Source organism: Nomascus leucogenys, chromosome 2 (assembly GCF_006542625.1).
Source record: "Nomascus leucogenys isolate Asia chromosome 2, Asia_NLE_v1, whole genome shotgun sequence".
NCBI classification, from domain to species: Eukaryota; Metazoa; Chordata; class Mammalia; order Primates; family Hylobatidae; genus Nomascus; species Nomascus leucogenys.
In genome coordinates, this window is record NC_044382.1 from 83328481 (window position 1) to 83350626 (window position 22146).

Genomic DNA, 22146 nt, shown 5'->3' on the forward strand with positions numbered 1-22146 from the left:
TTTGTATTTTTAGTAGAGACAGGATTTCGCCATGTTGGCCAGGCTGGTCTCAAATTCCTAGCCTCAAGTGATCCACCCACCTCGACCTCCCAAAGTGCTGGGATTACAGGTGTGAGCTACCAACCCGGCCTTGGATAGGACATTCTAAGCCAGCAATTACTATAATAGCTGTTGTGAAAATTAACTAGGAGATGGCTGGTGCTTTAATTTGTGACAGTGTGGGAGGAAAAGCTTAGCTGTTTCTCTGAAAGTTCCATTGTGTGTGTAATGAACCAAGCAAGAGCAACGCTTTGGTAAGAGGGTAGCTGTTCAAAGAGAGATAAGGAAAACACTGACACTGTCAAATACAGTAGTGTGGCTTCAGGCAGGGATATACTTTCCTGTTTCGGTATTACAATGGCAAATAGTCTGGGTCAATAAAAATACATTGATTGTTAACTTAAAAGTAAAACTTTATACCCTAGAGGATTCTTTATGCCACTACTTCCAAGTTCAAAGGCTGATTAAGTATAGTATCATGAGTCAGGTGTAGGTGGAGCAGCAGCCCCCATATTCTGTCAGGCCAGCTTATCTTATTACTATGAAGGAGAGGTGGTGGTGGAAGCAGTCGGGTTGGGACACACATAATGATAGGATATAAGATGAAGACAGCCATTTAAAAGAGTATGAAATGGGCCAGGCGCGGTGGCTCACACCTGTAATCCCAGCACTTTGGGAGGCTGAGACGGGCGGATCAAGAGGTCAGGAGATCGAGACCATCCTGGCTAACACAGTGAAACCCCGTCTCTACTAAAAATACAAAAAATTAGCCGGGCATGGTGGTGGGCACCTGTAGTCCCAGCTACTCGGGAGGCTGAGGCAGGAAAATGGCGTGAACCCGGGAGGCAGAGGTTGCAGTGAACCGAGATCGCGCCACTGCACTCCAGCCTGGGCAACAGAGCAAGACTCCGTCTCAAAAAAAAAAAAAAAAAACAGTACGAAATGATGATTGGGGCCAAGTGAAATCAAGTCAGGGTTACTATCTTAAAATAGCCTTGTCTCTTTTTTGAGACAGGGTCTCACTCTGTTTCCCAGCCTGGAGTACAGTGGCATGATCTCGGCTTGCTGCAACCTCTGCCTCCCAGGCTCAAGCCACCTTCCCACCTCAGCCTCTTGAACTCCTGAGTAGCTGGGACTACAGGCGCATGCCACCAAGCCTAGCTAATTTTTGTACTTTTTTGTAGAGACGGGGTTTTGCTACACTGCCCAGTCTGGTACTGAACTCCTAGGTTCAAGCAATCTGCCCACCTCAGCCTTCCAAAGTGCTGGGATTACAGGCATGAGCCACTGCACTCAGCTTGGTTTTTTATTTTTTATTTTTTCTTATCGCCACTGTCCCTATACAAGGTAGACCTGTTGGTGAGAAGATGGCTGAGACATCTACAATGGAAAGCGAGCTGGCAAGTTTAATGCAGAAAATGGGGGAAAACCCACTTACTTTGGATTAATTCTGTAGGTCATGTGCTTGTTAGGCACAGTAGGGAACACAAAGAAGTACATGACATAGTCCTTGCCCTCAAAACAGCTCAATCTTGTAGGGAACAATAATATACGCGAAAAAAAAATTAGCAAGAACAGGAGAATGTCCTAGGCTGAAAAGAGTAAAGAAAATCTTAAGATGCTAGATGGTGAAATATTGGTAGGACTGAAGAGGAAAAATAGCAAACTTCACTATTTAGGTTGGATCATATGAAACTGCTAATATTTGACTCTTCCTTACCTCTAGTCATCTAACATAAGCCCATTTTATAAACTACCATTAGTTTAACCTAACGCTTGATACGTTAGGTGTATTAAATGCACTTTTGACTGCCATCTCAGTGGATGGCAGCCCTCTGACATCCGAGTTTAACCTAACGGTAGTTTATTTGAAGGAGGAAGATACATACACTCGAGCTGACAAGGAAGCTTGTTGCGGATCTTATGGGAATGAGCCCTCCTGCCTCCACATTAAGTAGATGAGCACCAAACATGAGAATAACACACTGCCCAAGGACGCTTATGAATCCTTCTGAAATTGGATCATTAAGGTTAAGTTCTCTGTTGTTAAATCGTAAGTTTTCATTTACTTACATTTATGATATCAGCGTTAGCCACTGAATCAATCTGCTGAAGGACTGTGGATGGTGGCATGTAAGAACCAGCAACTAGAGCCTGGGACCCGACTTCTTCCAGGAAACACTCAGAAGACTCCACTGACATTAGGTATCCAGCTTTCAGCTTGTTCCTGTTCAATAAAAGGCAGAAGTCAGTTTTACAGAGCAAGGCAATTATTTTTTTTTCTGAGTGGTGACGGGGGGCTGTGAACATCATAGCTTTATTTAATGGATAGAGTAACAGCGTGTCTCCCTCTTCCTGAATTCCCCAAGAACGCTGCTCCCTTCTCTGGAACATGATACTAAAACAGTAAGTCTGAAAGGAAGAAGTCTCTTCAGGGTTGCCAAACTGTCCAATTGGGGTCCCACTTTGGCCTCCATTTGTGGGTCCATATGCTGCTACAAATTTGAGTGAGACAGCTGGAGAGCTCCCTAATGCTTCCCAAGGCCTCTGGATCCGGTTGTGCAATCTGGATCTTCTGCACGTCACTGGCCAGTCACAGCATGCTCTTTCTCCTGCCCACTGGCACAGTGAGGAAGATCTCTCTGCTGTCAGTGAGAGGGCTGCCATCCACTGAGATGGCAGTCAAAAGTGCATTTAATACATCTAACGTATCGAACATCATAGCTTGGCCCAGGCTACCTCATATGTGCTCAGAACACTTACAATAGCCTGTGGTTGGGCAAAAGTCATCTAACATAACCCCATTTTATAAGGAAGTATTGATTATCTCATGTACTGCATATCACTAGCCTGGGAAAAAGATCAAAATTCAAGGTATAGTCATGTACTACATGATGACGTTTTTGGTCAATGATGGACCATATATATGATGGTGGTCCCGTAAGATTATTAGGGAGCTGAAAGATTCCTATTACTTAGTGACAACATAATGTTGTAGTGCAATTAAAAAAAAATAAATTTAGCGTGGCCTATGTTTACAGTGTTTAGTGTCTACAGCAGTGCACAGTAATGTCCCAGGCCTTCCCATTTACTCACCACTCACTCAGTGACTCACTCGAAAGCAGGAGCTTTCGGTCCTGCCAGCTCCATTCATGGTAAATATCCTATACTGGCATACCATTTTTTATCTTTTGTGCTGTATTTTTACTGTACCTTTCCTAAGTTTAGATGCACAAGTACTTACCTTTGTGTTATAACTGCCTACAGTATTCAGTACTATAGGACATGCTATACAGGTTTGTAGCCTAGGAGCAATAGATTATACCATAGAGCCTATGTGTGTAGTAGGCTATACCATCTAAATTTGTGTGAACACTGAGGTTCACACAGTGATGAAACCACCTAACACCACATTTCTCAGAACGTATCCCCATCACTATGTGACCCATGACTGGAAGCTGAAATTGTAATGGTTTTCCTCCATAGTCAAGTTGAAAAATTGTAATTGATCCATGGCAAACTGGGGACAGTGTGTATTGTAAACCTACCTTTTGGCTGCTAGAGTGTGAAGATCAGGGATCTTGAAGAGCCTTCTGTCAAACCAGGGTGTCAGGCCTGCAGTTGGTGTCACCACAGACAACTCCACCTGGCCCATGGCTGGGGTCACAGTGTTATAAAGGTCACAGTCTTGACCTTTTCTTTTTGCCTTTTCCTTGTATGAACTGGGTTCTCTTCTTGGATGGAGGATACCTTTCAATGCTTACAGTTTGAAGATTCTCATGTTTATTTTCTTCTTACGCTATCGTTTCACCTGTATTACCTGTGAGTTTTGGCAGGTTTCGGGGGTGTGTGAAGAGCTTCTGCTGTCTGCTTATTTCTGTGATATCCACTTCAGCTGTTGCTGCCTCTTTTAGGGCCTGTTTGTTTCCACCAAGGGTGAAGTAGTCAAGCCAGTTCCTCTTACACAGTGAAACAGGGCAATTTTAAGGTATGTGCCCCGAAACTCAACGTGTTTTTGGTAAACAGGCAAACTAACAACTTACAGTGCTAATGGCCTCCATTCTATTTCTTCAGTTCACCAAGTTCTGTACTGTTTACGTTACTATTTGGAAAGCTGTCAGTACAAAACTATACTGAAAACTCCACAGATTGCTTTTTGATTTGGGACTAGAACTTAGATCTAGGTAAAACTATTTTAATATAAGGTTTTGATTAGTGAAGCAATTCCTGCCTCTTGCTGAGATTTGTCTCAGTGAGCATAGGGTATGATGGAAAAGGCAGGTGGGGAAGGGCAGTACAGGTCTTGTAAGCAACAGCAGCTTAAATATGGGCACAAAAGCATCCACTTGAAATAAAACAAAATCCAATTCACAATTCTCCCAGAAACTTTTTACTTATAGACATGGTGTTTGATAAGACAGTCGAGTTATTTGAACCTCAAACTATCATCCTTTAACATTCTACAGAAAGACTTCCATTTAAACATAATTACAATTTAATGCTGTTTTAACACATTGTCAGCTTAATTAAAAAATGATTTTACCTGCAATAAACTACCAAGAGGTTATTAGTGTGTCGTTTCAGCAATGACACCTCACTTTCTCTCTTTCACTACAGGAAGAACTTACAAGAAAAAGTATCAACTCCATCAAAATGGCAGAAAACATACCTTGACATTAATAATCAAAATTCAGGAGACCGAGACCACGGTGAAACCCCATCTCTACTAAAAATACAAAAAATTAGCAGGGCGTGGTGGCAGGCGCCTGTAGTCCCAGCTACTCGGAGAGGCTGAGGCAGGAGAATGGCGTGAACCCGGGAGGTGGAGCTTGCAGTGAGCCGAGATTGCACCACTGCACTCCAGCCTGGGCGACAGAGCGAGACTCCGTCTCAAAAAAAAAAAAAAAAAAAAAAAAAAAAAAAAAAAAAATCAAAATTCTACTTTCTGCATATTACCATACCTTGTAAGAATTGTTACACTTATTAAGAAAATATTTTCTTAAATAAATTAGATTTGAAAAACTTAGGTTTTTCTTAAGTAAATCCAGTGTTTCAATGTATTCTCATCATATTTTGTTTCTGGTACAATAAAGCAGCCCTGCATCCTATCAATTCTTGGTTCTATGTATACAATATTTAATAAATTGTGTTGTACTTATACAAGAGATGCAACTTTGTAGTGTGCTCAGCATAACAAAACTAACAATACTAACGGGAACAGAAATGACCAAAAGGTTGTTCCATCCTGGGTTGTAATTCTCCCTGTCATGCTTCCCCTGTGGGCAATACTAAATGATCATAACGACCACTGGAGTTGCAAGATTCACATTTTGAATTGTTCTAAGTAGATGGAGTCAAACTTAAATGTCTTAATCTGCTGTATGAAAATGCAGGTTGATTTCCAACTTTGTCCCAAGTCTGTCTCTTTTACAGAAACCCTTGAGCTACTAATGAATTAGGAGTGTTGATAGCACTTTCAATCTAGACAGTGGGGATTTATAAATTGCCAAATAGCAGACAAGTATTTTAGTCTTTCTTATAAAACAAAATCAGATCTTTTTTGGGTATAAATTAGTAATGAAGAAAGAAACTATTGTAGAATAGATACTCTTATATACTGGTGGTGTGATTATAAACTGGTACAATCTCTTTAGATTTGTGACTTAGAAATATATACTTTTTTTTTTTTTTTAAAGAGACAGGGTCTTGCTCTGTTGCCCAGGCTAGTGTGCAATGGCGTGATCTTAGTTCATTGCAGCCTCAAACTCCTGGGCTCAAGCAATCCTCCCTCTTTAGCCTCCTGGGTAGCTGGGGCTACAGGCACACACTACCACACCTGGCTAGTTTTAAATATCTTTTTGTAAAGACAGTGTCTTGCCACATTACCCAGGCTGGTTGAACTCCTGGCCTCAAGCGATCCTCCTGCCCCAGCCTCCCAAAGTCCTGGGACTACGGGTATGAGCAACTGCACCTAGTCAAATGTATTATTTAAACATACACACATACACACACTCTAACATGGAGCCTTTCGTTATGTTTATAACTCTTAACTTAGTTGGGAATCTACACCAAGAAAGTAATATGAAATACAAAAATATTTTAAGCCCAAAGATATCTTTATAACTGCAGAAAATGCACAAGTGTATTTTGACACACCAATGAATATTGTTTAAATTTTTAGTAAATTGAATCAATGGAAACACAGAATCATTGCTAGGGAAATCAGAGATCATTTTTGTCTTTTATTTGTAATTTTCAAGCTTCTATAATAAGGATACTATTTAAATAAGATAAAAAAGTATACAGATGGTCCCTAACTTAACTTATGATGGTTTGACTTATGTTTGTTCGGCTGGATGACTGGTTTATTAGGGTATTAAATGCATTTTTGATTTACGGATTTCTCAGGACGTAACCTCAGTGTAAGTCAAGCAGCATCTATATATACAATATTAATAATTATGTTTAAAAATGCATGATCAATAAATAAGAAAAATGTTAACAATTATTCTCTAATTTTGGTGGAGACGAGGTCTTGCTATGTTGCCCAGGCTGGTCTCAAACTCCTGGTCTCAAATGAACCACCTGCCTTGGCCTCCCAAAGTGCTGGGATTAGTGAGCCACTGTGCCTGGCCAAAATATTAACAATTATATCTTTAGGTGGTAGGATATGGGTATGTTTCCCTTTTTATGCTTTTCTGTACTTCTCAGTCCTTATGAGCATACATTGTAATATTGTTATAATCTGAAAAGAATACAACTTTCAAATAACAAAAAACATAAAACACAGTTAATACTGAGACTTACTTGGCAGCTTGGACATCTGTGTTGGAAAGGTTTCCTTGGGCTATTGTTTTTACTTGATTATAGGCAGCCTTGATAACCTAGGACAGATAAGAAAAGTTGGTCATCTGTGGCCAGTACCAGAGTCTCCTGCAGCACTGACACACTTCTTTACTGAGGCAAAAACACAGATGGAAGGTTAGTTTCAGACAAACAGCACAGTGTCCATGTGGAATGCTGTCATCACTATGGGTTCCTTATTCTTCCTATGTTCATAAAGCAGCTGTTTATATACAATCCTCCTGCCCCAGCCTCCCAAGAAGCTGGGACTACAGGTGCATGCTACCAGGCCTGGCTAATTTTTTAGCTTTTTTTGTAGATGTGTGGGCTCAAGTGATCCTCCCACCTTAACCTCCCAAAGTGTTGGGATTATAAGTGTGAGCCACCACATCCGGCCAAACACATGGATTTCTAATCACCCATAAAGAATAAGCACCTTTAAAACTTTCCCAGACTCTTCAGTGTCATGCCATTATTACTGCTATCTCACTATCCACTAAGAAGAGAGTAGTAATCCATACACAGCCAATTTGTAAGGCTTGTCCACACTTGCTAAGCCAGAGTCAAGAAGGAATCTGAATCCTTGTATGGTATTTAAAAAACGAAAGAAAGAATAAAGTTCCAGGGATGTGGGTACTTGGTAAATATTTGTTGAATAAATAAATCTGGCCATGATTTTCTCCATCCCAATGCTGGCTGGGTCTGCTACTTATTTTTCCCTCTGATCACCTAAATTCTAGGACCTCCATTTCCCCTTCATTTTAGCTGCCCATTTTCAGAGCCACACCCCAGACCTGATCACAGCCTAAATTTGCATACCTCTGAAGCCCTCAATTCTAAGACCCCGACCTCAGTCTTTAATCTCTATCCTTATTCTTCCACTTTATCAAGATCTCTAGTTCCTTGACTTGTCCAGTCTTTCAATTTGTCAGGCCCCCTCTGGCTTCACTTCTCTATTGGGCCTAGATCCCTGAATCATCCTTTTAATCACTCTTGCCAATGCTCCCAACTCCCTCGCTATCTCCTCATACTTCTGACCTGCCCACTTTGCAGGATTCCAACCTGGGATTAACCCTAATACCTACCTCCTCCATTTCTCCATTAGGCTTGTGAATGCAACTGAAGAAAAATTACATGACAGTGCTGACTGACTGTACTATGAATTTGTGGTCGCTGATTTCAAGGATACATCTACACTACAGTGAATACCCACTTTTTGTGTACCTATTTGTCTGTCCCAAACTTCACTACTTTCTTTAAACTTTCTTATCTGTCAAAACATGACTTAGCCTCCTGTCTCACTGAGGAGGTACTTCCCCATCTTCCCAATATCTTCCAATATTAGCCTGTCTGTAAGGCTAAAAGGTCCACTTGTGTGCTGGATCCCACGTATTCCTTTCTCAGACTTGAGCCATTTATAATTTTCTATCTCCGATATCTGCTCCGATCTTTTTGTTCAGTATGTCTCTTTCAACCTAATCCCTCAGTGTAAACTCTCCTAAAACAACCTGCTCCTTGAATGTCTAAGCTCCACTAGCCCACACCAACCTCATTTCTTACTTGTCATTCATTCCTTAATCACTACACATAGTCAAAACTGTTAAGATCACCCATGATGTCCTAGCTTGCTGAAACTACCAGACTTCTCAGTGGTAATGAATGTTATTTCACTGTGGGTCAAAATGGTGTTAAACATACTCTCTTTCCTATCCTTCAAATATATCAGCTTCTCTTTTTCTTTCTGTTTACCTGGGCCATTTTTCTTAGCCACGTGCTCCTTAAATGGTGTTGTTTCCCAGAAATTGAGCTTTAGTTTTCTTTTCCTACAATCATTCATACATATCCCTGATTTCAACACAATCTCTATACTGAAGACTTGCAAATAAACATCCTGGCCTCCCCCTCTCCTGGGTTCTCAATTTAGATGTCTCAGAGCCAACTCAATGCGACTTGTCCAACCAGAACCAAAATATGAAGGAGGCAATTCTCTCCTCCTTCCTGGAAGCATTAGTATACATGCGTAAATTTCCCTATAGCAGATAATGCTTCAATGATATCATACTAAACAGAGCTCTGATAAGTCATTGCATTGCATTCAAACATTCCATATTTTAACTAAAAACATGTTCATGGCGGGGGGGAACAATAACTTGTTCATGAAAGAAGTTTGGTGAGTTTGCAACTTACATCTCCAGCAGCTGTGGCCTGGGAGATAGTATAAATCCCGAAGAGTCCAGAATCTGAGTAACTGGCATTAAATGCAGAAACCTGAAAGATAATGAGACTTTACTGTATGATATTCTACCAGGTAAAACAGGGCACGATTTAAGTTTGCCTAGAAAAAACTTGGACCTTCACAGTATAAACAAAATAGATTAATATTTTACTTAACCAGTTCTGTCAAGAACTGAAGTATTCTGTAAATAGGTTACTACCTCTTTCAGAACTATCACGGCTTTGTTTTTTCATTTAAATATTTCTAAAATGACTGCTCCCTTTCCTTTATGCTGGGTATTTTCTATTCTTCTTTAGATGACTAAAGGTTTATGCAAACACTAATCTGCAAACATTATTATTACAATATAGATGGGCTTTGGCATTAGGCAGACCTGGTTTCTTCTCTCCGCTGTTGGTAGGGACTTTTTCACCAATTTATTTTCATTTCTCTTATACACTCATGTCAAAAAGTTAGACAAAAATTTCTGCTTAGTGGTCATTATCCAGATATCCAAGGTATCAAGAGTTTAGCCTCTGAATAACAGGGATATTGCTATCTAGTTTGAGCAGAGCTTTTAGCTCTCTAGGGTGAACCCGATTTGCAGTGTTTATGTGGACCATTTACATAAAAATTATCTAAGTTCTTATTAAAAATACAAACTTTCAGATTCCCAAAACAGACCTACTGACTCAGGTCCCTGTGGATGTAGCCTGGGAGCCCAGATTTTTAACAAGTGTTCCAGGTGATTCTTATGTACAATAAACTTGGAGAACCATTGGCTCAGTCCATGTAAAGCATAAGAATGGACTTCAATTTCTTCTATCTATTTACTTATATATTTTTTTGAGACAGAGTCTCGCTCTGTCACCCAGGCTGGAGTGCAGTGGCACGATCTCGGCTCACTGCAACCTCTGCCTCCCAAGTTCAAGCAATTCTCTGCCTCAGCCTCCCGAGTAGCTGGGACTACATGCATGCGCCACCACACCCAGCCAATTTTTGTATTTTTAGTAGAGACGGGGTTTCACCGTGTTAGCCAGGATGGTCTCGATCTCCTGACCTCGTGATCCGCCCACCTCGGCCTCCCAAAATGCTGGGATTACAGGCGTGAGTCACTGTGCCTGGACTGGACTTCAATTTCTTCAATTTCTTTAATTATAATTCTGAGGCCATCCTATTTATACTCTAAATTTCTGGCCAAGTTCTGAACTAGGAATTTCTATTAAATTACTTCATTGGATTAGGAGAGATGGCGGTTTCACCATGTTGGCCAGGCTGGTCTTGAACTCCTGACCTCAAGTGATCCGCCTGCCTCGGCCTCTCAGAGTGCCGGGATTTTAGTTGTGAGCCACTGCGCCCAGCCTCTCATTTTTCTTTTTAAATTTAATTTCAAGCCGAATGAGTGAGTCTGTAAACAATTTCTTGGTGTTCCTCTTGTCCACTTGGTTGGAAAACAAAGAATAGTGAGATTCAGGAAGTAGGCACAAGAACAGAAGGGGACAGAAGAAAATCTAGAAAAAAAGACTAGTTAGAATCTAGGGGAAAGTTTAATATCTATAACTTTATTCTAAAGGGAACGGATGTGTGGATTCCCTTTATTTCTAAGCATTCAATTCCTCTTTTTATATTATTAATGACGAGTAATAGACAAAGTGGAAAAGCCAGTGAGTTTTTGATAGGCCCTCAAAGATACTAAAATCAAGCCTGGCTATCTCTTCAATTGTACAAAGATTTTCTATGTGTTTGTCTTACATTTTAAGAGTAGATTATCAGAATTATATCTTAAATACTGAGCCTTTGAAAGCAAAAAGAGAGATACCAACTATTCAGACTCACATCAAATGGCTGCTGAGTTGCCTTGGCAACAGCCTGGTGCAGATGGCTGGTGGTGTTGCTGCCCCTCTTGACATGTGGCCCAGCACCGAGGACATGCTGAAGAACACTAAATGCATTTGCCTCTGCACTTCCCGCGGCAGCACTTTCAGCTACAAAAGCAGCATGGACAAGACTGTCTCCATTCTGTTCTCGGATTTCACCTGGGGCCAGGTTAAGGATAGAGGGAAGAAGAAAATGGCTTGTTCACCATTGGTTTCATTCTCCAGTATTTCCTACAACACAGTATTAACCCACGAGTCCTTTCTGCGGCTCGGTGCTTTCCCCATGCCATCCTGTCCCCAAACATACACAAAACATATGCTCAAAATACAACACCCAAGCCATCCAATTCTATGCCGAGACTGTTGAGTAGTAAATATTCAGGCCTATTCCACCTCGACATGCTATTCTAGTGGGGAAACACCCTTCTGATAAATTAACCCTAATAGAATGAAATGCTTACCTCCACGGTATTTGGCCTTTGCACCAGATAAACCAAGCCCACCCCTCATGTTGAGAAACTGTTCAGCAACTTGCTTTAGAACAGGATGACTCACACCTGTTTCAACAGAAGCAAAAACAAAGCTAGAACCAGAATTACTAAAGCACAATCGTAAAATATTTTTTCCTTGTTTTAAAAATACGATTGTAAAATCCAAACACTACAAAATAAATAAATCTTCCTGCCATAATGCCACTCTCCCAGAGATACCCAATTACAGTTTACTATTACTAAACTATTTACTATATACTTAGTATTACTATTCATCTAGAATTTTTTTCTGTGTAGTTAATATTATCCTCAATTTATTTCTAAAATGGTTTCATTCTATTGATATTGCTTCTAACTTATCTTTCATAATTTACAAATTTCTAAGTGAGTAGTCTACATCAAATATTTAATGGTTATAAAGAATCCCTTTCTATGGCTGTACCACCATTTATTTGATCAATCCCCTCCTAATGGACGTTAGCATGTTTCTAATGGCTCCTAAAACAACATTGCATTGTCCATCAAAGAACACTATATCAAGAAAGTAAAAAGAGGACCCATGAAATGCAGGAAAATATTTGCAGATAATATATCTGCTAACAGCTTGAGTATCCAAAATATATAAAGAAGCTTTACAACTCAACAATTAAAAAAAAAATTAAAAAATGGGCAAAGACTTGAATAGACATTTCTCCAAAGTTGACCGGGCATGGTGGCTCACATCTGTAATCCCAACAGTTAGGGAGGCCGAGGCGGGTGGATCACCTGAGCTCAGGAGTTCGAGACCAGCCCAGCCAGTGTGGTGAAACCCCATCTCTACTAAAATTACAAAAATTAGCCAGGAATGGTGGCATGCACCTGTAATCCCAGCTACTCAAGAGGCTGAGGACGGAGAATTGCTTGAACGTGGGAAGTGCAGGTTGCAGTGACCTGAGATTGCACCACTGCACTGCAGCCTGGGCGACAGAGCAAGCCTCTGTGTCAAAAAAACAAACAAACAAAAAGTTATACAAATGGACAAAAAGCACATGAAAATATGTTCAATGTCATTTGTCATTAGGGAAATACAAATCGAAACTACAATGACCACTTCCCACCCAGTAGGATGTTCATAATCAGAAAGACAGACAATAAGTGTTGGTAAGGATGTGGAGAAATTGAAACCTTTGCGCATTGCTGGTGGGAATGTAAAATGGTGCAGCTACTTTGGAAAATGGTCTGGCAGTTCCCCAAATGGTTAAACAGAGTTACCATATGGCCTGGCAATTCTATTCTTAGACATAACCAAAAGAACTAAAAACAGGTGTCCTAAGAAAAATGTACACATGAATGTTTACATTTATGACAGCCAAAAGGTAGAAACAACCCAAATGCCAACGAATGAATAAACAAAATGTGGTAATGGAGTATTCTTGAGCCATAAAAGGGAATAAGACATTGACACATGCTACAATATGGATGGACCTTGAAAACATCATGCTAAGTAAGAAAAGCCAGTTACAAAAGGCCACATGTCGTATGACTCCATTTATAGGAAATGTCCAGAATAGTCAAATTTATAGAGACAAAGTAGATTATTGCTACTTAGGAGGCTGAGGTGGGAGGATCACCTGAGCCTAGGAGTTCAAGGCACTGAGCTATGATTGTGCCACTGTGCTCTCGCTTGGGCAACAGAATGAGACCTCCATCTCTTTAAAAAAAAAAAAAACAAAGTAGATTAGTGGATGCCACAAGCAGGGGGAAGATGAGAATGGGGAGTGACTGCTAATGGGTATGAGGGGCTTTTGGGGGGATGATGAACACACCCTGAAATTAGGTAGTGGTAATAGCTGAATCTATTAAAAACCACAGAACTATTCACTTCAAAAGGGTGAATTTTATGGCATGTAAATTATATCTTAAGCTGTTATTTGCAAAACAAAACAAAAAATATTACAAATGGTATTCTCATGCAACTACTTTGTAAACCTGACCTAATGTTTGTGTAAGACAAATTCTTAAAAGTCACTGGGTCTATGAGTATAAACATTTAGAATTTTATTTTTTTGAGACAGAGTCTCACTCTGTCGCCCATGCTAGAGTGCAGTGGCACGATCTCAGCTCACTGCAATCACTGCCTCCTGGGTTCGAGCGATTCTCCTCCTCAGTCTCCCGACAGCTGGGATTACAGGCATGTGTCACCATGCCCAACTTATTTTTGTATTTTTAGTAGAGATGGGGTTTCGCCATGTTGGCTAGGCTGGTCTTGAACTCCTGACCTCAGGTGATCCGCCCGCCTCAGCCTCCCAAAGTGCTAGGATTACAGGCATGAGCCACCATGCCCAGCCTAGAATTTTAACAGATATATTCAAAAAGATCTCCCAAAATGTTGTACTAGTTTATATTCCTACTAACAATTTGTAAGAGTGCCTATTTCTCCAGACCCTGGTTAATTCTGGGCAGAGTCAATCTTTTAATTTTGCCAATATCACAGATTAAAATTTTCTTAATTATTAGTGAGGCTGATCATTTAAAACAAAGACAGTTGGCTACACATATACAAACATATTTCTCCCATGAACTGTCTGTTCATGCCCTTTGCCTGTTTTTCTAGTAAGCTGTACTTCCTTTTAAAAAAGTCTGTAAAAGCTCTTTGCTTTGAGAAATTCACCTTTGTCACAGGTTTTACAAATACTGTAAAGAATTTAAAGCCAGTGGTTTACAAATTTAAATTTGGATTCTGCTTTCCAAAACAAATGACTAGCAATTAAAATCCTATGATATATTGCCTGTCTGACATAAATAGAAGGCCGAAGTTTTCAAATTTTGTTCAATCCTATGTTCACATAATTACGGTTTAAGGAACTGCTCTTAAGGAAGCAAACTGATAGGCAGGCAATTCTCTAAACTTACCAAGTCCAATCAAAGCCATTCTTGCACTTGTGAAATGGTTCTGAACGAAGTAATGTAACTGAGGAAGTTAAAAACACTTCTTAGGTTATATTAGCATAAATATAAAAAGCTGTAAAAACATAAAAGTACAGTTTGGAAGAAAATAAATACTTAGCCTTATAAGCTGCTGTAATGAACTACAAGGTACTAACTGAGGTGAATTACCCTGGGATTTTATTATAAAAACTATTGCTTAAAAGAACTAGAACCTAATTGTGGTCATGGTTGCACAACTCTGTGAATATAATGAAAACCACTGAATTGTGTACACTTTAAATAGGTTGTATAGTATGGTGAATTACATCTCAACAAAGCTGGTATTTATAAAAGGAATAAAAAGAGGCTGGGTGCAGTAGCTCATGTCTGTAATCCCAGCACTCTGGGAGGCCAAGGCTGGCAGATCATTTGAGGCCACGAGTTTGAGACCAGCCTGGGCAACACAGCGAAATCCTGACTCTACTAAAAATGCAAAAATTAGCCAGGCATAGTGGTGCACGCCTGTAATCCCAGCTACTTGGGTGGCTGAGGCACGAGAACTGTTTCAACCCAGAAGGCAGAGCTTGCAGTGAGCTGAGATCGTGCCACTGCACTTTGGCCTGGGCGTCACAGCAAGACTCTTGTCTCGAAAAAAAAAAAAAAAAAAGGAATAAAAAGAAATTAGAGCATACACTGGCCTAAACTTGAAAAAGTGGACTATGATTTTTATTATAATGTAGCTTACGTAGTATATCAGGTTTCTTTTGTGTTTATATAGGTAGTAATGAAGCACTATGAACATTCTATAACAGGGCTAACAGAGTTTTACCACAACACCCTTCTTGTCCATCTTTGAAGCCTATCTCTACAAAGCTTTTCTGACCATGAAGTCATTGTCTATACCAGGGTGTCCAAACTATATGATCACAGAATTACTCAGAGCTTGAAAAACAAAAACGGTCACTGACCCCCATTCTTGGGACTTACCCTACAGACTGATATAAAATATTAAATGTGGAATCCTAGAATCCTTATTTAAAACCAACCAACTACCCATCCATCCAATCAACCACTCAGGCGATCTGAAAATTGGTGAGACTTGGTAATCACTGGTTTATATTACCACCTTAGGCTTAATATACAAAAGTAGGGCTAAAACATGTACTTTCAACAGAAATGCTATCCCTTCCAGATGGGTGAAAATTGGTTTGGGGTAACTAAGAAAAAAAAAAACTCACGACTTCTAGGTATAAAGTACAAATATACAGTACATAAACTCTATCTGTGGTATAAAAAGTAAGATGTTTAGAAAAAAATGGCTGGAAAGGCTCCTCAGGAAGGAAAGTGATAACGTTTGAGGATCACTGGGCTAAAGTAGTGAAACTGAACTTTTAATCAATTTATCCATAATCTGTGCCCTAAAATGAATGGTGTCTATATCTATGGAGTAACCTTGGAAAGTCATACTCTTTTTCTATTGATGTTTTTCTATTGACGCTGCCATTGTTCCAAGTATTCTAGCGCCAATTTCTTTAGAGTTTCCTTTAGCCTAGGGACACATTTAAAAAATACTATTAACTTTGAGATAACCAAGTTATCACAGTTAACATCTTGGTATTTGTCTATAATGCATACATACATACCTTTTATGTAAAAAAGGGAACTTTTGATATGTCCTAATTCGTAAATTGCTTTATGTGACAATATGCTGTGAAGTTTTATGTATCAACTAATATTTTTGAATGGTTGAATACTGTTCCATTCTATAAGTTATTTAACTAGTTCCCTAATGCTGGATATTAACTTGTTTCTAATTTTTCACAATTATAAAACAATATTACAATAGCCATCCTTGTAGATAAACTGTTGCTATGTTTTAGCTAACTTAATAACACATCTTCATGAGGGTGAATTTGATTTCTAAAAAATTTCAAAACTCATTAGAGTCCAGTCTTATGAAAACTGCTGCCTGTTCAAGTTGGATGATATAAGTTAAAATTTCTAAATAAAAGTGCCATATGAATGGAAGGCATCAAATTGTTAATTGGTAAGTCAAAAAGAGGAAGGGATACAGTTTAGTTTTCTGTAACAGCTAACTAAGAATGAAACGAGAATAAAAACCTTAAATTTTTGAGTCAGATATACTTTGAAGGTGTTGATAATTCCAAATTTTTCTCTTAATGTCTTTTGATAAAATTTGTTTTTGGGTCTGGGTGGTAGGAATAGGAAGTTAAGATTATATGCACATATCTACACTTGTAGATTTAGCATTCAATGTTTCATGCTTTGGAAATAAACTTCTAAGATGCACATATGGCTGTGGCATGTGACAAACCCCTATAACCAGCAAATGGAGGCTGGTGTGCTAAAGAACGTGAATGAGCGAGCGAGGATGGAACGGGAGCTAAGGAAGTGGGCTCAAGTCTTATTTACAAATTCAGAGAGACCAAAGAGTTTTAGTCAAAGGACCTATTTTATATATATGTATACACACACACACACACACACACTTTTTTTTTTTTTTTTTTTTTTGTAGAGACAGGGTCTTGCTATGTTGCCCAGGCTGGTCTTGAACTCCTGGCCTCAAGTGATCCTTCTGTCTTGGCCTCCCAAAGTGCTGAGATTACAGGCGTGAGCCACTGGGCCCAGCCTCTATTATGATACTTAAACATTTAAATACTGTTTAAAAAAGATACACAGGCTGGGTGCAATGGCTCATGCCTGTAATCCCAGCACTTTGAGAGGCAGAGGCAGAAGGACTGCTTGAGCCTAAGAGTTCAAGATCAGCCTAGGCAACACAGCAAGACCCCGTATTTAAAACAAACAAACAAACAAACAAAAAAGATACATACACACAGAAAAGGGTTTAGAAGAAAATATACCAGGTATTAACACTGAGTGCCTTTAGGTATGTGAGATGTTTTCTTTTCCTTCATTTTGCTCATTTTACTTTTTAATTTTTCTGTAATGATCATGTCCCTTTAGTTATGAAAACATTTCTTAAAGGATATACAAAAATTGTTCAGATAAAATTTCAGTTAAAAACCAGGCGGATGAAAAAGCAAGCACGTTGAATTTCTTAAAGTTAGAAGATAAAAGGAAAAATTAACAAACAAACCTGAAATGGTAGATGTTCAATTTAATGTGAAAAACAAGCACATTTCAAAATATGTTTTATTGGTACCTCCTCTGATGTCACTTTTCCAATCCTATAGTCAGGACAATACAAGGGATTAGCCAAGGCATTCCGGTAAGCTGCTGCATGCAAATTTTCAATGACTTCTGTGAGATAAAAGAAGAAGCATTTAGGGAAATGCACTTTCAGTAAAGACAATATTTTTAAAACCTAGAAAGCAACAAGCCTATACAAAGTTGGTCATCTTCTGGCATTCACATGTTAAGAGGACTTAAAATTTATTATTATTTAACCTCTAGTAACTGCCAGTTTCTGCCAGTAGAATGTGTTGAGAAAAAAAAAAGATTACATGGCAGCAGCTTCTATATACTGGAGTCCACCTAAACCACTTTTCTAACTTTAACCTAGCTGGTATCACTTGGAATGTATACTGGCCTGGGTTTTGGGAAGTCCCCATCTAGTTATGGTTCTGCCGCCATCTTGCCATGTGACCTTGGACAAGTCATTTAATCTGAATTTTACTTACTCCTAGGTTTCTTCTCTAAGTAATAAGGAGATTGTCAGGTAGCTTTCAGGGGACCAATGGGAGCTTCCACTGGGACTTACTCCTCCGTGGTGCTTGGTGCTTTCCCTGCTTTCTTGCTTCAATGCCTTTTTGCCTGCAGTGTTTCCTTCAGTTGTTCATTACCTGGCAACTTGCCTATGCGAGGCACTGTGCTAGGTGCTAGAAATACAGAGATGTGGAACATACAATGCCTGCCCTCAAATTTTAAGAGGAAAAACTGTGAAATAAAGTATTACGGGTGCAATGTTGGCAGTGTGTCAAAAGTGCAGTAGAGGTACAACGGAAGGGCAGTGGGAATTGGAAAACAATTAATACAAGTAATATGTGGGATCCATCTTACAGAATGAGCTGGTGTTTCACAGGGGAAATCATTTGGGAATAGCATTTTAGGCATAGGAAGCAGACAAAACAAAGGCATAAAGTATAACAATAATTTGATTCAAATGGGAATTGCAGCTGGAAGGAGAAGAGGGTAGAGCAGAAAGTAAGAGAAGTGGGCTGGGGTAAGATCATGCAAGGCCATATACGTATATGCTGTTTGGACTTTATCTCACAGATAATAAGGCTTACTTTCATGTCAGAAGGATCACTGTAATGGCCGTGTGGGAGATGGACTCAAGATGTAAACCTGCAGGCTGACACCAGCCAGGAGACTACACAGTAACTGTTCAGGCAGAATAGATGCAGGCTGAGGGCTGGGCGCGGTGGCTCACGCTTGTAATCCCAGCACTTTGGGAGGCCGAGGCGGGCGGATCACGAGGTCAGGAGATCGAGACCACAGTGAAACCCTGTCTCTACTAAAAATACAAAAAATTAGCCGGGCGTGGTGGCGGGCGCCTGTAGTCCCAGCTACTCGGAGAGGCTGAGGCAGGAGAATGGCGTGAACCCGGGAGGCAGAGCTTGCAGTGGGCCGAGATTGCGCCACTGCACTCCAGCCTGGGCGGTAGAGCGAGACTCCGTCTCAAAAAAAAAAAACAAAAAAGAATAGATGCAGGCTGGTGCCTCACTGCCGCCAGTGGGGAAGAAGCCACTCTGGACACATAGGTCATCTTTTCTAAAATTGTCCTATTCTATCTATTTCTTCAGTAGAAATCCTGAGCAACAAAGATCACACTCCTCTGTGACATCAAGCATCATCATGAAATAACATCAGTCCCCAGGCCTGCATGTGGAGGGCAGCCTGTCCCATGCTGAGCCACTGAGTTGAGCTATTTCTGCTCTTCCTGCACATTTCTGCTCCCACCAGAAGTTGTATGATTCCCAAAAGTCAGCGGCGCTTGTTTACAGACTTGTATTACCAGTTGTACTTGTCAAGATTATATAATTAGACATTATAGAAACATAAAATATGAATGCAAAAAAAGATTCCTATTTAAAAAAATTAAGTTACTTACTTTGGAAAGACTCAATAAAGAGGAGACGGCTAAACAATAATAGCAATACAACAGTAAGCAATAATAGCAGCAGCAACAAACTGGTGCAGGATTTGGGGTAAACAAAACAACTCTTAAAAATCACTAGAGGTCAGGCACAGTGGCTCACGCCTGTAATCCCAACACTCTGGGAAGCTGAGGTGGGAGGATCACTTCAGTCCAGGAGTTTGAGACCAGCCTGGGCAATAGAGTGAGACTTCATCTCTATAAAAAAATAAAAATAAAAATTAGCAGGCTGTGGTGGTGTGTGCCTAGAGTCCCAGCTACTCAGGAGGCTGAGGTAGGAGGATCACCTAAGTCCAGAAGGTTCAGGCTGCAGTGAGATTGTGCCACTGCACTCCAGCCTGGGCAACAAGCAACACCCTGTCTCAAAAACAAACAAACAAAAACAAAACATTGAGAAGGAAACAGGAAAAACTTCTAGGATCTTACAAACAATTTACTTATCATCAAACATGAAAAATGATTATAAATGTTTAGAAACAAAAGAATAATATATCTAAATAACAAATTTTTGAAAAATATTTTCAAATTCAAGCAGTAAAACATTTGGCCAGGCATGGTGGCTCACACCTGTAACACCAGCACTTTGGGAGGCTGAGGTGGGTGGATCACTTGAGGTCAGGAATTCAAGACTGAACTCCAGTCTGACCAACATGGCAAAACCCTGTTTCTACTAAAAATACAAAAAATTAGCCAGGTGTGGTGGTGCACACCTATAATTCCAGCTACTCAGGAGGCTGAGGCAGGAGAATTGCTTGAACCCGGGAGGCGGAGGTTGCAGTGAGCCAAGATCGTGCCACTGTACTCCAGCCTGGGTGACAGTGAGACTCTGTCTCAAAAAAATAAATAAAAATAAAAAAATAAATTTTGACAGCAATTTTTTTTCTTCTATAAATTGATCTTCTAAAAAACCCAGTATCTTAGAATCAAATGTGATCTGGAAATGTACTTACGAGTCTGCGGATTCTGAAAGGCCACAGCTTTGTCAATCTTCAGCTGAGGCTGACGGTCAGCTACTTCCCAACGACGAAATTCTGGTGCTGTGGTGACATTGAGCAGGAACTCCATTAGAATATCACTACAGAAGACATCGAGATAAGAATTACGAGTCAAAAATGTAAAGCCAACATTTGAGATTCTACATAGCTGTAATGCTCTCAATGTGAAACTTTAGGCCTTGTGGGAAGCACAGTGTTTTTGAGCAGTTTATGAACAATAATCCAAAATGGAAGTCAGAGGTCATAATGATGCATTACAAAAACCAGAAGTGAGCAGCTTAGTATTTCTTTCAAAGCAGAAGTCCTAAACACACACATATACTTACACATCACCCCGCAGGCATTCCACAGTGTAAGCCATGTTTTCCCTTGTTGCAGTCACACTGAATCGGAAAATAAACTACAGTAAATCATCTGAATCAGGATAGTAAGCTTTCCCTTATAATCTTCTGTTATATCAACCAATTCCTTTGGAAAGAAAATTTCTGAAGTATAAAAGGTGCAAACAATAATATAACAAAACTCCACATATTCACCAACTAAAATTCAAAATTTTTTAAAAAACCAGCAAATAATTCAACCTTAAAAGGAGTGAAATCTGGTCACGTTACAACACAGATGAACCCTGAGGACATTATGCTAAGGATAAGCCAGTCACAAAGGGACAAATATTGTATGATTCTACTTATGAGGTACCTGGAGTAGTCAAATTTGTAGAGACTGAAAAGAGAATGGCAGTTGCCAGAGGCTGAGGGGAGGGGAGAATGAGCAGCCATTGTTTAACAGGTACAGAGTTTCAGGTGAGAGAAGATAGGAAAGTTCTGGAGCTGAATGTTGGTGAGGGTTGCTGAATGCCACTTAACTGCACACTTAAGAAAATGATAAATTTGGGCGGGGTGCAGTGGCTCACACCTGTAATCCCAGCACTTTGGGAGGCCGAGGTGGGCGGATCACTTGAGGTCAGGAGTTTGAGACCAGCCTGGCAGACAGAGTGAAACCATGGTCTCTACTAAAAATACAAAAATTAGCCAAGCGTGGTGGCACACGCCTGTAATCCCAGCTACCAGGGAGGCTGAGGCAGGAGAATCTCTTGAACCCAAGAGGTGGAGGTTACAGTGAGCCAAGATCATGCCACTGCATTCCAGCCTGGGTGACACAGTGAGACTGTCTAAAAAAAAAAAAAAAAAAAAGATACATTTTATGTTATATACATTTGACCACGATTTTTTAAAATGGCAAATAAAGTTGAAGATCTTTTCATACCCTTCCAAGGCCAATTCCCTCACTCTCTCCCACTCTGGAAACCACAATCATAAGCACTACATAGCATTTTTCTGCTTAAAAAATTATAATACCTTAAAAAAATCTTGAAACTTGCTTGTTCACACACTATTTTGCCCTTCAGTTGTGCTATGTTGATGTATAGATCTAGTTCATTCCATAATGGCTGTGTAGTGGTCTCATCATGACTCTGTCATACTTTACCCATTTCCCTAAAGATGGACGCTTAGATCGTTTGCAGTCTTTATAAAGAATACCTTTGTGAATGTGATTAAAAACTGTGGGGTTTTTCAATATTACCAGATATTCCTTGATTCTTTCCTAAGTGGTTGTATCAATTTATACTCCTATCAGCAGA

At 39.9% G+C, this 22146-nt stretch overlaps 1 protein-coding gene across 1 annotated transcript in view; it reads right to left on the reverse strand.

Moving 5' to 3' along the window:
- LOC100592631 (cytochrome b-c1 complex subunit 2, mitochondrial) overlaps window positions 1-22146 on the reverse strand; it is a 31202-nt gene that overhangs the window by 545 nt on the left and 8511 nt on the right. Inside the window, exons 5-13 of the mRNA XM_003261446.4 lie at window positions 20834-20890; window positions 20463-20587; window positions 17557-17654; window positions 14358-14415; window positions 11436-11531; window positions 10934-11133; window positions 9070-9150; window positions 6847-6923; window positions 2113-2266 (exon numbers count right to left, since the gene is read on the reverse strand). Coding sequence (XP_003261494.2) covers window positions 2113-2266; window positions 6847-6923; window positions 9070-9150; window positions 10934-11133; window positions 11436-11531; window positions 14358-14415; window positions 17557-17654; window positions 20463-20587; window positions 20834-20890 — 946 coding nt within the window. The remainder of the gene's footprint in view (window positions 1-2112; window positions 2267-6846; window positions 6924-9069; window positions 9151-10933; window positions 11134-11435; window positions 11532-14357; window positions 14416-17556; window positions 17655-20462; window positions 20588-20833; window positions 20891-22146) is intronic.